The sequence below is a fragment of the Phyllobates terribilis genome, unplaced genomic scaffold, assembly GCF_046119375.1.
Source record: "Phyllobates terribilis strain yellow unplaced genomic scaffold, ASM4611937v1 Scaffold_2__4_contigs__length_985480577, whole genome shotgun sequence".
NCBI lineage: Eukaryota > Metazoa > Chordata > Amphibia > Anura > Dendrobatidae > Phyllobates > Phyllobates terribilis.
In genome coordinates this window covers 114,281,399-114,294,692 of record NW_027362762.1, presented here as the reverse complement: position 1 = coordinate 114,294,692, position 13,294 = coordinate 114,281,399, and the positions used below count along the sequence as shown (strand labels likewise).

The following is a 13,294-nucleotide window of genomic DNA, read 5'->3' as shown; positions in this document are numbered from 1 at the left end:
AGTATTGGATAGTCATTTTAATGAGTTCACTGGATGATTGGAGCAAAACTATATATTTTTTTAAAATATGCACATTTCCTTAACCATCATGTCATCGTGGACACAGGAGTAAAATTTCAGTAATTTATAGAGTTTACTCACTTTAACTAAAGTCTCCTGTGAAACTTCTTCATCAGTCACCCAGAGCTTGGTGGTCTTTCTACCTGGACTCTAATGAGGAGATGAAGATATTTAAAACATGAAAACAAATATTTCTCTTTATATTTTCTCTTCAAAAACCGCACTAAACATCAGACAGCTACTCCCTTTCTGAGCCATGAAGGGCTGAGAAAGAAATACTCATCTTTCTCAGATTATACATTCCCTATTACATGGAAATGTAAACTGATTACTTATTGTTAGTAATAAGGCCATTAACAATAAGCAATCAATTTACACACATTTTGTTGTAATTTAATTTACAACAGCGGCAATTGTCAGGATGCAGCTGTGTGGAGAACATGCCAATCTTAGTGAGTGACTGTACCCTAAGCTAATACAAGAGCTAAACACACATAGAAAAAGACCAAACCAAAACAAAATGTATATACTAAAATGTATTCTTTCTGGTTCATACATGATTAAAAGAAGAAGGATTGAAGAAAAAAAATGAATCACACAATGAAGGTGCAGTGTTCCACAATATAAATATAACAGAAATACAGAAAAAGCAAAATTATAGAAATATTAGAAAAAATAGTATAATCAGTAACGCAAGTAATAAGTAATGAATGGCCTTAAAAAGGGACAAGTCACCTCCAAAATTATTACTTACCTGCAGATAGGACATTAATTCCTGTGTGAGCAGCAGCTACAGTGAGAAAATGACACGCTGTGCTCCCTGCAGCCGCTCTCTACCAGTCATCAGGACGGTGCAGGGAGACATTACAGTCTCCAGTCACAACAAAGTGAGCGTCGCTGTAGTCACTCCCCGGCACACCGACAGACAGCCTGCTCTGCGCACACACACACACATGTATGTTGCAGAGCAGGCTGTCAAAGTGGCAGGGAGTGATTACAGCTGCACTTACTATGTAGTGAGTGGAGACTAGCAGCTCACTGCACAGCCCTGATGACTGCAAGTGAGTGGGCTGCAGGGAAGAAATTACCTTTTTTTTCTCCCTGGAACTGCTGCTCCAGTAAGACAGCCAGACAATATTTACTTGTTTTTTGGAGGCAACAGGTCTCCCTTAAACAACTACACAATAGAACCATATCAATCTGTGTGTGTGAGTATGCAGTATAACAACCAAAGGTGCTAACAAGCTAACATAATTTTTAAGGTATAGACTAGAGTGTTAAGAAAAAAAAGATGTAATGAGAATATACACAAAGTTTGACATCATCATAATTTTAGGCCAGGCTCGGACCGGCGTATTTAACGGTCCATATACAGACTACAGTTTTCCCAACCTGAACTTAGTTTCATATGTATCCATGAGACTGCTGATTTGGGTCAGAAGAAATACAGTCAGCCCAGGTATTGCTGTCCATATACTGACTGTGAAATACTCCCGACTGAACTCAGTCATTACATAACTGAAAACAGTTTCAATTTCTACAGCTTCACTTTACTTTATTTTTAGTGTATTTATATTGTGTACATCGGTCTTCCCTCTGGAACGCTGTGCCCTCATGGTGCCATTTATCTTTTTTAATCGTATACAATCAATAAAGAAATACACTTTGGTATAAGTTCATTTGGGGTTCATTTTCATCTTTTTATGAGATGATTGTGTACCAATATTTAACCAACACCCTCTGCTGACATGTCCAAATACTTGGGGCTCATTCAGACGTCTGTACAAATCGGTCCGAGCACGGAAGGGTGGCGGCTCTACCAACCCGAGCATGTCAGCCCCATAGAAATATATGATGCAGTCACGTATTGGTCGGGAGACCTGTGGCCAGTCCATGCATGGACCGATTTATATAGATGTCTGGATTAGCCCCTAGGTTCTACATCGACTGAAAACAAATAAAAAACTGATCCAGCACAATGGCGAAAATCAGTCAGCTCCCTGCAGCATATGTGTTTATAGCGGGTCAAGAATTATACATACAAATTAAAACTTACTCTGTCCGTCATTAACAAGTCCTTTACCACAAAGTTTGCTACTATTGACTTTAGAGGAACCGCAAACTGATCAGGCGCCTGTTGTGCTATGTGTCCAATGGTTATGAGGGATATAAAGAGTTGTTCCGGATTACTGGGGTCGAGGCTTTTGTGTAACGGCTAAAAAGGGAAATAAAAAGGTAAGAAAACCTCAGTAAAATCACATTGTAATTAGAGCACATATGATGAAACAATCCGTAAAGATAATATAAAGGAAAATTATTACAATGTTATGCCTAAAAAATGTGTAAATAAGAACATAACATTTGTATGAGCTTAAGAAGGTCGCTCTTTGCAATGTTCCTAAAGCTGCTTTTCTAGTGCATTTCTCAGGCTGGAGGAGTTATCTGCGATGAGACAGCTCCTTTAAAAGGGAATCTGTCAGAACAAGTCACCTCCCCAAATTGTTTCTATGATCATGTTGCTCTAAGGAAGATAATTTTACAGCTCGCTGTGTAGTCAAGTCAGAGATGTCAATCAGCAGAGGAAAGTGGGGCTGGGAGGAGAAGTGTGGAGAAGGCAGAGGCTTGGGAAGTGCTCTGATTACGCCCAGAAAACATAAGACTCACTTGCATATGAATTAAAATAAGGATCTTTTCTGTCAGGGAAAGACCGAATAAAAGAATGTCATCCACACCTTTATTTATTCAAAGAGAAACAGGACCATAAAAACAGTTTGTTCAGACAAATTCCCTTTAAGAGCATTAGCAGGATTGTTGACGACTAGTCTAATGGGATTCAACATAGAACCATAATCCCCGAAATTAGATCTAGCTAATAGTTGGTAGATTGTTAGAATAATCATCTCTTATCTCAGTAATGGGAAAGTCTGTCTTCACTGAATACAGATTTTACCTCAGAATGGAGAATTTCGATAATGAATGATCAATTCTAGCAGAAAAAGAAGCAGATTTCTCTAATAAGATATATTAAAAAGTTGCTTATTTTCAAGTGTACTATTGATTTATGGAATAAAAATTAAAAAGACCGTTACGCTTTAAAGAAAAAAAGGAGATTTTTGTGTACTCACCGTAAAATCTCTTTCTCTTAGTCTCTAATTGGGGGACACAGGACCTTGGGTTATGCTGCTGTCCACTAGGAGGCGACACTATGCATAATCTGAAAAAGATTAAGCGTGGCTCCTCCTCTGCAGCATACACCCCTGGACGGCATCAGCCTTCTCCAGTTTTGTGTAAAAGCAATAGGAGGAACGTAACATGGATAACATAACCATGCCTATAAGAAGGCAACTATGTACGAGCTCAAGAAAAAAACAATATGAGAACTCAACATAACGGCCCGGAACGGGCAACAGGGTGGGAGCTGTGTCCCCCAATTAGAGGCTAAGAGAAAGATTTTACGGTGAGTACACAAAAATCTCCTTTACTCTGTCGCCTCATTGGGGGACACAGGACCATGGGACGTCCCAAAGCAGTCCCTGGGTGGGAAGCAATGGACGAATATTGTGTAGACAGGCCCCTACAATTGGGGCACCGCCGCCTGCAGAACACGTCTGCCCAGGCTCGCGTCTTCTGAGGACTGGGTATGAAGAGGGTAGTGTTTGGTAAACGTGTGTAGGCTGGTCCAGGTGGCTGCCTTACACACTTGTTGTGCCGAGGCCTGGTGGCGAATGGCCCAGGAGGCCCCTACCACACATGTAGAGTGTGCCGCAATACCTGCTGGAAGAGGAGAATTTTTGAGGCAGTAGGCCTCTTGTATGGTGGATTTGATCCACCTGGCAAGGGTAGCTTTGAAAGCTGGTAGACCCTTGCGGCCGCCTTCCAGAAGAAGGAAAAGAGAATCAGACTTCCGGAAGGGCGCAGTCCTAGACACAGATACGTAATGCCCTGACAAGGTCAAGCGTATGCAGAGCCTTCTCCACTCTATGAACCGGGACCAGACAGAGGGATGGCAGTGAAATTTCCTCATTGAGGTGGAAGTTGGACACAACCTTCGGAAGGAAGGATGGGACCGTACGGAGAACTACCTTGTCCTGGTAAAAAGCCAGGAAGGGTCGTCTGCAGGAGAGTGCTGTCAGTTCAGACACCCTGCGTAGCGAGGCAATTGCCACAAGGAAAACCACTTTCTGGGATAGAAGGCGGAGTGGGACTTCCCTAAGGGGTTCAAAAGGTGTTTCCTACTATGCTGTCAGCACCAGGTTGAGGTCCCACGTTTCTGGTTGTCGTCTGTAGGGGGGAACCAATCGGGAAACCCCCTGGAGAAATGTTCTTACTTGCGGCTTGTTAGCAATGCACCTCTGAAAAAGCACTGAGAGAGTTGACACCTGGCTCTTAAGGGAGGCCAGGGACAGTCTGGCCTCTAGACCCGATTGGAGAAACCCAAGTACCCTGGAGAGGGAATAAGGGAGTGGGGTCTGGCCACAAGATTCGCACCAGGTACGGTAATAAATCTTAGCAGAGGTTGGCTTCCGTGCCCTGATCATGGTTCCAATGACGTCCGGCGAGAACCCTGACTGTGTTAAAACCCAGGTCTCAATGACCACACCGTCAAATTCAGGGCCCCTGAGTTCTGGTGGTAGAACGGGCGTTGTGACAGAAGATCCGGGCGGTCGGGGAGACACCAGGGGACGTCTGCTGTGAGCTGTACGATGTCGGCGTACCATGTACGTCTGGGCCAGTCCGGTACGATTAGGATGGTTGGAACTCCCTCTTGCATGATCTTCCTCACCACTCAGAGGGAGAGGTGGAAAAATGTACAGGAGCTGGAACTGGGTCTAGTCCTGAACCAGGGCGTCCGCTCCTAGCGCCCGCGGGTCGTGTGTTCTGGCCATGAAGTTGGAGACCTTGGCATTGAAGTGGGATGCCATTAGGTCCACGTCCGGAGTCCCCCAGCGATGGCAGATCTGGCGAAAAACTTCGGGATGGAGAGACCACTCTCCTGAGTCAATTCCTTGCCGGCTGAGGAAGTCTGCTTCCCAGTTGTCCACACCCGGAATGTGGACCGCAGAGAGAACCGTACCTGTGTCTTCCGCCCAGTGGAGAATGTGTGTCACTTCTCGCATCGTCCGGGCACTGCGGGTCCCCCCTTGGTGATTCACATATGCCACAGCCGTGGCATTGTCCGACTGTACTCTGATGTGAGAGGCTGCCAGTAAGTGATGGAAGGCTCAACGCCAGAAGGATGGCACGAATTTCCAAGATGTTGATGGACATGGTCGCTTCTGCTGGGGACCACTTGCCCTGTGCTCTGTGTTGTAGGTGTACCGCACCCTAACCCATCAGGCTCGCGTCGGTGGTCAGAACCTTCCATTGACCAGTGAGAAAGGATTTCCCCCTTGTTAGTAAGGATGGCTTGAGCCACTAGTGCAGGGACCTCCTGGTTGACGACGTCAGCTGGAACTCCCTGTCGAGAGAAAAAGCGTTCCTGTCCCATGACTTGAGGATGGCTAGTTGGAGAGGCCTGAGGTGAAGCTGGGAAAATGGGACCGCTTCTATTGCCGCCGCCACCATCCTGCCAAGGACTCTCATGGCAAACCGGAGAGATCGAGGGGTTTGCTGAGGAGGGTGAGAACTCCTACACGGAGAGGCAGTGCCTTGTCCTTGGGAAGGAGCACTAAACCCCTGAAGGTGTTGAATAACATTCCCAGGAAGGTCAGAGACTGACTCGGGGTTGGTGATGACTTTTGTAGGTTGACTAACCAGCCCAGGCGACTCAGAGAGTGTCGATTGTGATTGAGACGCTGAGCTCGCAGTCCTTGAAGGTGGGAGCCTTGATAAGGAGATCGTCCAGGTATGGAACAACTACTATGCCTCTGGAGTGCAGGACATCCATGGTGGCTGCCATGACTTTGGTAAACACTCTGGGAGCCGTGGCGAGTCCGAACGGGAGAGCCACGAACTGGTAGTGGTCCTGGTCGATCGCGAACCTGAGAAATCTCTGATGGGCAGGTGCAATTGGTATATGCAGGTATGCGTCTTGTATGTTTATGGAGGCGAGAAATTCTCCCTTCTCCATGGACGCAATGATGGACCGAAGGGACTCCATGCAGAAGTGACGTACCCGTACATATTTGTTGAGCTGTTTTAGGTCCAGTATGGGCCGTACGCCGCCTCTTTTTTTGGGGACTACGAATAAATTTGGGTAGAACCCTCGGAAGCGCTCGGCCGCGGGGACAGGTACTATGACTCCTGCTTGAAGAAGCGAGGAGACCGTTTGGTGGAAGGCACGAGCCTTGGCTGGCGGTTTTGGGGGAACAGAAAGAAAGTCTGTTTGGTTGGTTGGAAGAGAACTCTATCTTGTATCCCGAAGACACTAGTTCCCTGACCCACCTGTCTTCTGTAATAGGCAGCCAGACTTGATGAAAGAGCAAAAGAAGGCCGCCTACAGGTGGGGTGTCTTCCAGAGTCCATGAGTCATGATGAGGAGGAAATCTGAGATTTTCCTCCTTTGAACTTTGACTGGCCAGCTCGACTGCCAGGTCTTGTCCGACTTTTGCGTCCACCGCGAGTTGTCACTGCTTGGGGTGCGGTTGCTATTTTGTGCTGGTCGCGAGACGGACCAGCCCGAAGAGTTCCGAAAGGATCGGAATAGAGTTTGGTTACGCTTATTGTAAGTGCGTTTGGGTTTCAGTTGAGGGAGAGAGGTACTCTTACCCCCGGTGGCGTTGGATATCATCGTGTCCAACTGTTCACCAAAAAGTCGACCACTGAGGCACAGGAGGGGCGTGAGGGACTTCTTTGAGGCTGCATCTGCTTTCCATTCACGCAGCCAGAGGATACGCTGAATCGTGATGGCGTTTGATGCTATCCCTGCTGCACCCCTTGCAGAAACCAGAGCTGCATGAAGCATGTAATCTGCTACAACTGCTATTTGGGCCGCTTGGTCTGACAGCTCAGGAGCAGATACTTGTAGGCCAGGTTGTAAATTTTGGGCCCAAGCCAGGATGGCCTTGGCAGCCCAAACTGAAGCGAACGCGGGAGCCAGGGAGGCCCGTGCGGCCTCGAAAATTGAACGAGCCATGCGTTCTACCTGCCGGACTGCTGTGTCCCTGAGGGTTGAGCTATCTGGCAGTGAAAGGAGTGACTGTGCTGCTAGCCTAGAGACTGGGGGATCCACTTCAGGTGAATCTGTCCATTGTTTGGTGACCTCCTGTGGGAAGGGGTACCGCGCCTCCAGATATTTGCGATTGGTAAACTACTTCTTCTCAGGCTGTGAGAACTGCTTTTTAAGGATCGCCTTAAACTCTGGGTGGTCAAAGAAGATATTAGGTGGCTTCAGAACTTCTACAAAGGAAATCTTGTGTCATGGTGCCTCCGGGGGCGGATCAGAAATGTCCAGCACCCGATGGATGGATGAGATTACATCCTCAACTAGCACTGTATTGCTAGGGGGGACTGGGATTAGGGACCCTTCAGTTTCTTTGTCTGAATCGGAATCACAGATGTCTTCCGAATCCTGCGTATCGAAAAGGCGTCTCCTGCTGGGTGAACTGGGGCGGAGGCCTTCTCTGGTCGGGGATAGCTGTGGAGATCTGCATCGTCTGTCCCTGGCAGGGGACGGTCTAGATGACCTGGGACTACGGTGTCTCTCCCTAGAAGGGGATGACCGTGTGATATGGGATGACGCAGATGAACGTGTCCTGTGGGTCCGCTTGCGTCCTGACCTAGACGTGGATGTGTCCGTGTCGTCATGTCCCTGAGTGGAGCTCTCCCTTTGCTGGGCAGCGTTCATAGCCGAGGCATGAATCTGCAGAGCCGGAAGCAATGTGGAGGTGAGGTTATCTATAGACTGCGTCATAGATTGAAACATCTGAGTGACCCATTCCGGCGTGGCATTAGACACCGAAGCATTGGCAGGGGCTTCTTGGGGCTCTGGCACAGCAGTCTGGATGCAGTCCTGGCAGTGCAGGTACGTGCTGCCACTGGGGAGAGTATTACTGCAGGCTGTACAGAATGCATAATAGCAGTCCTGCCGGGTTCTCTTGGACCTTGAGCCCGGCATAGTGCACAGGGGTGGCTATGCAGAGGAGCTTATAGGATTCACAGCAGAGGTAAAAAACTCCAGCTGTGATCTTACCCCACCAGTGTGCCTCTAGGTCCAGCGCCGAACATCCACAGTTCTGTGCCTCCCCGGAGACTGGCAGGCCTGGTCTGTATCTGCCGACCGGTAGCTGCAGGGTTAATTCTTTTTCCTGCAGCAGATAATGGCCGCCGAGTAAAGTTTGAGGAAGAAGGGGGGCAGAGAGCTGAAAAGAGCGGCAGTTTGCTGTGAAATCGCGCCCCTTCAGTCTGGATCGGACCCTACTATGACACTGTAGAGTGTCATATTTGTCATCCGGGGGGCGGGCTGGGGTTGCGGAGAGAGGGGGGCGGCTTCGGCTAGGCTGGAGCCGCGGTCTAAATTAGATGCCTAATGCCCAAAGGGGCTCCAGGCCAGCGCGTAAGTCCGGGAGGGGGTCGGATCTGAACCGGACACCCCCCCCCCCGGATTTAAAGGCAGGATAGCGGTGGGGGTATAAGCGGAAGGGGGGCCCTGTGAAGAGTCCCCCTGAGGCACCATAGAGCTGGTGCTGCCGCAGAGAAAGGGCGCAGGAAGGCCTGTGTCTGTGTTGTGCCATGCCTGCCTGCACTCCCCCCCCGGCCCCGACAGGAGCCCGCAGCAGGGCTGGGGTCCCTGGATTCAGCTGCAGTGTACTGGCTACTGGGAGCTGCAGAGTGCTGCCTGTACAGGCCCTACCTGAGGCGTTTCAACCTAATGCCCCCAGAGGGGGATTAGGGAGGGTGCTGCTGTCACCATCAGGGGGATTTATCCTCGCCTCGACCTCAACCCAGAAACCAAAAGGAATTGGGGAAGGAGGGGGGTCTCGACTTCGAACCAGCAAACGAGGGGCTGGGGAAGGAGCGACATGGGGAGTAGCCATCTCGACTTCAACTGTGCACCCCGCAATAGGGGGCAGAGGAAGGAGCCATGCCGGGAGTCTCGCAGGAGACCCACTTTTCTTCATCTGTAATCCAGTCGGAAAAAAACGGAGTAAAAGTTTTAGGTGTGCCTCCTATGTGACACCAAGCAAAAACTGGAGAAGGCCGACGCCGTCCGGGGGTGTATACTACAGAGGAGGAGCCACGGTTAATCTTCTTCAGATTACGCATAGTGTCGCCTCCTAGTGGACAGCAGCATAACACCCATGGTCCTGTGTCCCCCAATGAGGTGACAGAGTAAAATATATATTTTAACATCCCAAGAAGCAACCATATAACAAAACTAAATACCACATTACAAGACATCTAAAAAGCCAAGTACTTGGGGAATTATGGCGCAGTGTACCGATGACTGAGAATCTGTTTATACTCTATACATCATAGACCAAGGGAAAATATACGATTAATGGAAGTCAGACGTTTATTACAGGGCCAGTAATAGGCAGCTTCAAAGAGCGAGATACATGGAGACAAAAGGGAATAAAAAGTAAAGAACATTACAAAAACAGCAGTATCTTATAGACATGGTTTCTGCGACGATATATTCAGCTTCCTGCAATTCTAAATAAAAGCCACTGAAGGTCCAAACAAAAGCATATTTATGGAGAATAAGTGTGTACGGGGAGAGCGCATAGAAAAGAATAGCATGGGACGAGTAGAAAATGAAAGTACTCTGTGAGAAATAAACAGTGGAAGAGGGAAAAATGCTTAAAAAAAAAAAAAAAAAAAAGTGACCAAGACCATCAGAGAGAAGCAATAGGAACAAGAGATGTCTGTCTGAATACAGAGCACCTCAATAGTAGACAGAAGAACTTGAGTGAGAAAAACATGCAATCCTCCCAGGAAGTCAGTACACGTAGACAGAGCGTGAAAATATGGCTTCAACAGCTGTGGATCCAACCAATGAGCTCCAGATCGCCCAAATCGCTGTCCACCCTGGAAGGAGGCTTCCTAGGATATTGTCCAGGTAAGGGATCAATTTCAATCACAGATGTGCCCAAAGGAAATCTGAGCTGGAAGAAGGCTTGAGGGCTGTTGTGTGCATGGGGAGGACTGAGAAAATACAAGTCAAGGGAACAATTAACAGGACCGTTTTTTCGTTGATGGTGATGCAGAGATTTGCAGGTGTTCGAGGAGAGGATCCAGGGAAGATGTGGATTCTTCGAGAACATGATCACATCTCGCTGGAGCGATTTGGCATTAATGGAAGGACCTTGCCTTGAAAAAAAGCCCACACACCGAAGGAGAACACCCTCCATTCAAGCCTGAAGGAAAGGGGCAGATGCATGGCCAGATGGAGTAGAATGGAAACATGACCTAGTCAGCCAAAAAGCCACCTGCAAGACACCTCCAGTGGACAAAAAATGTACCTCTCTAAGAGCAGGAAAACATGGAACGGTCTGTGGCTTCTCCCTGTATCTGCATTGGCAGAGTGGCTGAATGGCAGGCCCTCCGGGAAGTATATAGAGCAGGGGTCTCAAACTCGGCTGGGTATATGGGACGCACATGGAAAAAATTTGAATTTGGGGGGCCGCATTCTTTGTTCAATGTGACATTTTTAGTGATACCATTTTTTTTGTATACACCTTTTGAACATTTTTGCCGTGTTTATTTTTTTATGGCTTGGGTCGTTATGGATGTGGCGATAATAAACGTGCACTTTTTTGTGTTTACTTTAGTTTACATATAAAACAGCATTTTTAGTGCCCAATATTTTTTCATGCTTTATTTTATTTTTTATTTTTTTACAATTTTATTTCCCCCAATTGGCCACATACAGTAATATTGTCTTACAATTAGCATCATATAGTAATAATGGAAAACATCTTGTAGTAATGTTCCCCATCTTGTACTAATGTGCCCCATCCAGGTCCCCATCCTGTGGCTATGTGCCCCATCCAGGTCCCCATCCTGTGGCAACGTTCCCCATCCTGGCGCCCATCTTGTACTAATGTGCCTCATCCAGGTCCCCATCTTGGGGCTATGTGCCCCATCCAGGTCCCCATCTTGGGGCTGTGTGCCCCATCCAGGTCCCCTTCCTGTGGCAACGTTCCCCATCCTGGCGCCCATCTTGTACTAATGTGCCTCATCCAGGTCCCCATCTTGGGGCTATGTGCCCCATCCAGGTCCCCATCCTGTGGCAATGTTCCCCATCCAGGTCCCCATCTTGTGGCTCTGGTCCCCATCTTGTGGCTCTGTTCCCCATCTTGTGGCTCTGTGCCCCATCTTGTGGCTCTGTGCCCCATCTTGTGGCTCTGTGCCCCATCCAGGTCCCCATCTTGTGGCTCTGTGCCCCATCCAGGTCCCCATCTTGCGGCTATGTGCCCCATCCAGGTCCCCATCCTGTGGCAACGTTCCCCATCCTGGCGCCCATCTTGTACTAATGTGCCTCATCCAGGTCCCCATCTTGGGGCTATGTGCCCCATCCAGGTCCCCATCCTGTGGCAATGTGCCCCATCCAGGTCCCCATCCTGTGGCAATGTTCCCCATCCAGGTCCCCATCCTGTGGCAATGTTCCCCATCCAGGTCCCCATCCTGTGGCAATGTTCCCCATCCAGGTCCCCATCCTGTGGCAATGTTCCCCATCCAGGTCCCCATCCTGTGGCAATGTTCCCCATCCAGGTCCCCATCCTGTGGCAATGTTCCCCATCCAGGTCCCCATCTTGTGGCTCTGTGCCCCATCCAGGTCCCCATCTTGCGGCTATGTGCCCCATCCAGGTCCCCATCCTGTGGCAACGTTCCCCATCCTGGCGCCCATCTTGTACTAATGTGCCTCATCCAGGTCCCCATCCTGTGGCAATGTGCCCCATCCAGGTCCCCATCCTGTGGCAATGTTCCCCATCCAGGTCCCCATCCTGTGGCAATGTTCCCCATCCAGGTCCCCATCCTGTGGCAATGTTCCCCATCCAGGTCCCCATCTTGTGGCTCTGGTCCCCATCTTGTGGCTCTGGTCCCCATCTTGTGGCTCTGGTCCCCATCTTGTGGCTCTGGTCCCCATCTTGTGGCTCTGGTCCCCATCTTGTGGCTCTGTGCCCCATCCAGGTCCCCATCTTGTGGCTCTGTGCCCCATCCAGGTCCCCATCTTGTGGCTCTGTGCCCCATCCAGGTCCCCATCTTGTGGCTATGTGCCCCATCCAGGTCCCCATCCAGGTCCCCATCCTGTGGCAACGTTCCCCATCCTGGCGCCCATCTTGTACTAATGTGCCCCATCCAGGTCCCCATCCTGTGGCAATGTTCCCCATCCAGGTCCCCAACCTGTGGCAATGTTCCCCATCCAGGTCCCCATCCTGTGGCAATGTTCCCCATCCAGGTCCCCATCCTGTGGCAATGTTCCCCATCCAGGTCCCCATCCTGTGGCAATGTTCCCCATCCAGGTCCCCATCCTGTGGCAATGTTCCCCATCCAGGTCCCCATCCTGTGGCAATGTTCCCCATCCAGGTCCCCATCTTGTGGCTCTGGTCCCCATCTTGTGGCTCTGGTCCCCATCTTGTGGCTCTGTGCCCCATCCAGGTCCCCATTATGTGCCCCATCCAGGTCCACATCTTGAGGCTCTGTGCCCCATCCAGGTCCACATCTTGAGGCTATGTGCCCCATCCAGGTCCCCATCCTGTGGCTCTGTGCCCCATCCAGGTCCCCATCCTGTGGCTCTGTGCCCCATCCAGGTCCCCTCTTGTGGCTATGTGCCCCATCCAGGTCCCCTCTTGTGGCTATGTGCCCCATCCAGGTCCCCTCTTGTGGCTATGTGCCCCATCCAGGTCCCCTCTTGTGGCTATGTGCCCCATCCAGGTCCCCTCTTGTGGCTATGTGCCCCATCCAGGTCCCCTCTTGTGGCTATGTGCCCCATCCAGGTCCCCTCTTGTGGCTATGTGCCCCATCCAGGTCCCCTCTTGTGGCTATGTGCCCCATCCAGGTCCCCTCTTGTGGCTATGTGCCCCATCCAGGTCCCCTCTTGTGGCTATGTGCCCCATCCAGGTCCCCTCTTGTGGCTCTGTGCCCCATCCCGGTCCCCATGTTGTGGCTCTGTGCCCCCTGTGCTGTTCTTCACACATATAAAATAGAAAAAAAAAAAAGATGATTCTCACCTGTCCTCCGTTCCCTCGGCGGCCTTCCTGCAGATGTGGCCCGCAGGCACCACAGAGTCCGACCCCTTGACGATCCCGACCTGGTCCAGGAGGAGCCGCCGACAGCAGCGCTGCATTGC

At 49.9% G+C, this 13,294-nt stretch overlaps 1 protein-coding gene across 1 annotated transcript in view; it reads right to left on the bottom strand.

Moving 5' to 3' along the window:
• PDS5B (PDS5 cohesin associated factor B) overlaps positions 1-13,294 on the bottom strand; it is a 132,209-nt gene that overhangs the window by 29,416 nt on the left and 89,499 nt on the right. Inside the window, exons 21-22 of the mRNA XM_073662516.1 lie at positions 2,117-2,275; positions 142-210 (exon numbers count right to left, since the gene is read on the bottom strand). Coding sequence (XP_073518617.1) covers positions 142-210; positions 2,117-2,275 — 228 coding nt within the window. The remainder of the gene's footprint in view (positions 1-141; positions 211-2,116; positions 2,276-13,294) is intronic.